At 61.5% G+C, this 1,602-nt stretch overlaps 1 protein-coding gene across 1 annotated transcript in view; it reads left to right on the top strand.

Annotated features, from left to right (window-relative positions):
• Window positions 1-1,602, top strand: part of LOC104991336 (beta-galactosidase-1-like protein 2) — a 14,843-nt gene that overhangs the window by 8,095 nt on the left and 5,146 nt on the right. Inside the window, exons 5-6 of the mRNA XM_010843750.1 lie at window positions 896-943; window positions 1,405-1,485. Coding sequence (XP_010842052.1) covers window positions 896-943; window positions 1,405-1,485 — 129 coding nt within the window. The remainder of the gene's footprint in view (window positions 1-895; window positions 944-1,404; window positions 1,486-1,602) is intronic.

Genomic DNA, 1,602 nt, shown 5'->3' on the forward strand with positions numbered 1-1,602 from the left:
GAAGACCTGGGTGCTTCTGGGCTTCGCTGGTGGCTCAGCAAAGAACGTGCCAGGAACACAGGAGGTCCAGGGTCTGTGCTCACAGACCACATTGCAGGCAGCCTCCCTGCACGTCAGCTGGGCGCACCTGGCATTTCCCTGGGGTGAATCCCCAGCTAGCACTGCTTCCTTCACGCGGGCGTGATCTTCTCCAGGAAGAGGACTGTCAAAGATGTCCGTTCCCCCCAGATTCATCAACAGCCAGTGTTATTAATCAATAATGGTAACATTTGCTGTCTGACAGGGGCCTTGCTTGGCTCCCCTGTGGCTCAGTGGTAATGAATCTGCCTGCAGTGCAGGAGACGTGGGTTCAATCGCTGGGTCCAGAAAACCCCCTGGAGGAGGAAATGGCGACCATCTCCAGTGCTGTTGCCTGGAGAATCCCATGGACAGAGGAGCCTGGTGGGCTGTAGTTCATGGGGTCGCAGAGAGGCAGACGTGACCCAGCGAATAAACAGCAGCGCCTTGTTCAGCTCTTTTCCTTCAGCTGGTGCAGGGGTTTCAAACTGTATGTGATGTTCATTAACCGTGCATGTTACTCCTCCACTGATCCTGTGCGTGTGGTGGGCTTGTTCTCCAGCCCAAGTAGGGTGGGGGGGCGCTCAGACCATGCCTCTAATCAGGTCCTCCAGGTGAGCAGCGGGCGAAGCCCCCTGGGGGGGGTGGGGGGGCGCGGCCCCGGCTGCAGCCTGGCCCCAGGCAGACTCATCTGGGAACTGAAAGCCGAGCACTGGACTCTGGGCCTCTGGCCACGGACTGCGGCTGGGTTCAGGGAAGCCACAGGCTGGAGCCGTGAGGGGCCTCCCAGGGGCTCAGGGCTTGTGACCGCTTGGCCATCAGACGTCCCTCCCTGCAGAGGTCTTGAACACGGTGTCGGCCATCGTCAACGACGCTCTTCCGATCTGTACATGTTCCACGGGGGCACCAACTTCGGCTTCATCGGAGGAGCCATGCACTTGCAGGACTACAAGCCCGATGTCACCAGCTACGGTGCGTATCCCCGATGGGGCACTCACAGCACTCCTGGGCACTCCAGGGGTGTCCCTCGGGGACAGCGGCTGGCACCTCCCATGTGAAGGCGAGGTTTTGTCCGGACTGTCACCGAAGCTTCCAGGGTGTGGGAGACCAGTTGGCTGGGGAAGGAAGCACAGCCCAGGCCAGGAGGGGTGGCCCTTGGGGGCCTCCCGCCTGCTGAGTGGGGTCTGGACACTCTGGGGCCGTCCACGTGTTCAGTGTGTGTGGCATTCTGACTGACGGGCGGCTCACGTCAAGCATCTTGCCTGTGGCATTGCTGGGGCGAGGAGCCCACTGCTGAGCCCGCCTCCTCCCGAGACGTTGTCCTGGGGCCTGTCTGGTGTCTTGCAGACTACGATGCAGTGCTGACGGAGGCCGGGGACTACACAGCCAAGTACACAAAGCTCCGGGAGTTCTTCGGCTCCATGGCAGGTACCTGCATGCTGGCCGCTGCTCTGAGACCTCAGGAAACTGGCTTCCTCCCCTTCCCCCTCACCATCCTCCCACATCTCCCTCCGTCGCACCGTCCTCCCCTCCTCCTCCCCTCCC

This window comes from Bison bison, unplaced genomic scaffold, assembly GCF_000754665.1.
Source record: "Bison bison bison isolate TAMUID 2011002044 unplaced genomic scaffold, Bison_UMD1.0 scf7180017864185, whole genome shotgun sequence".
Lineage (NCBI taxonomy): Eukaryota > Metazoa > Chordata > Mammalia > Artiodactyla > Bovidae > Bison > Bison bison.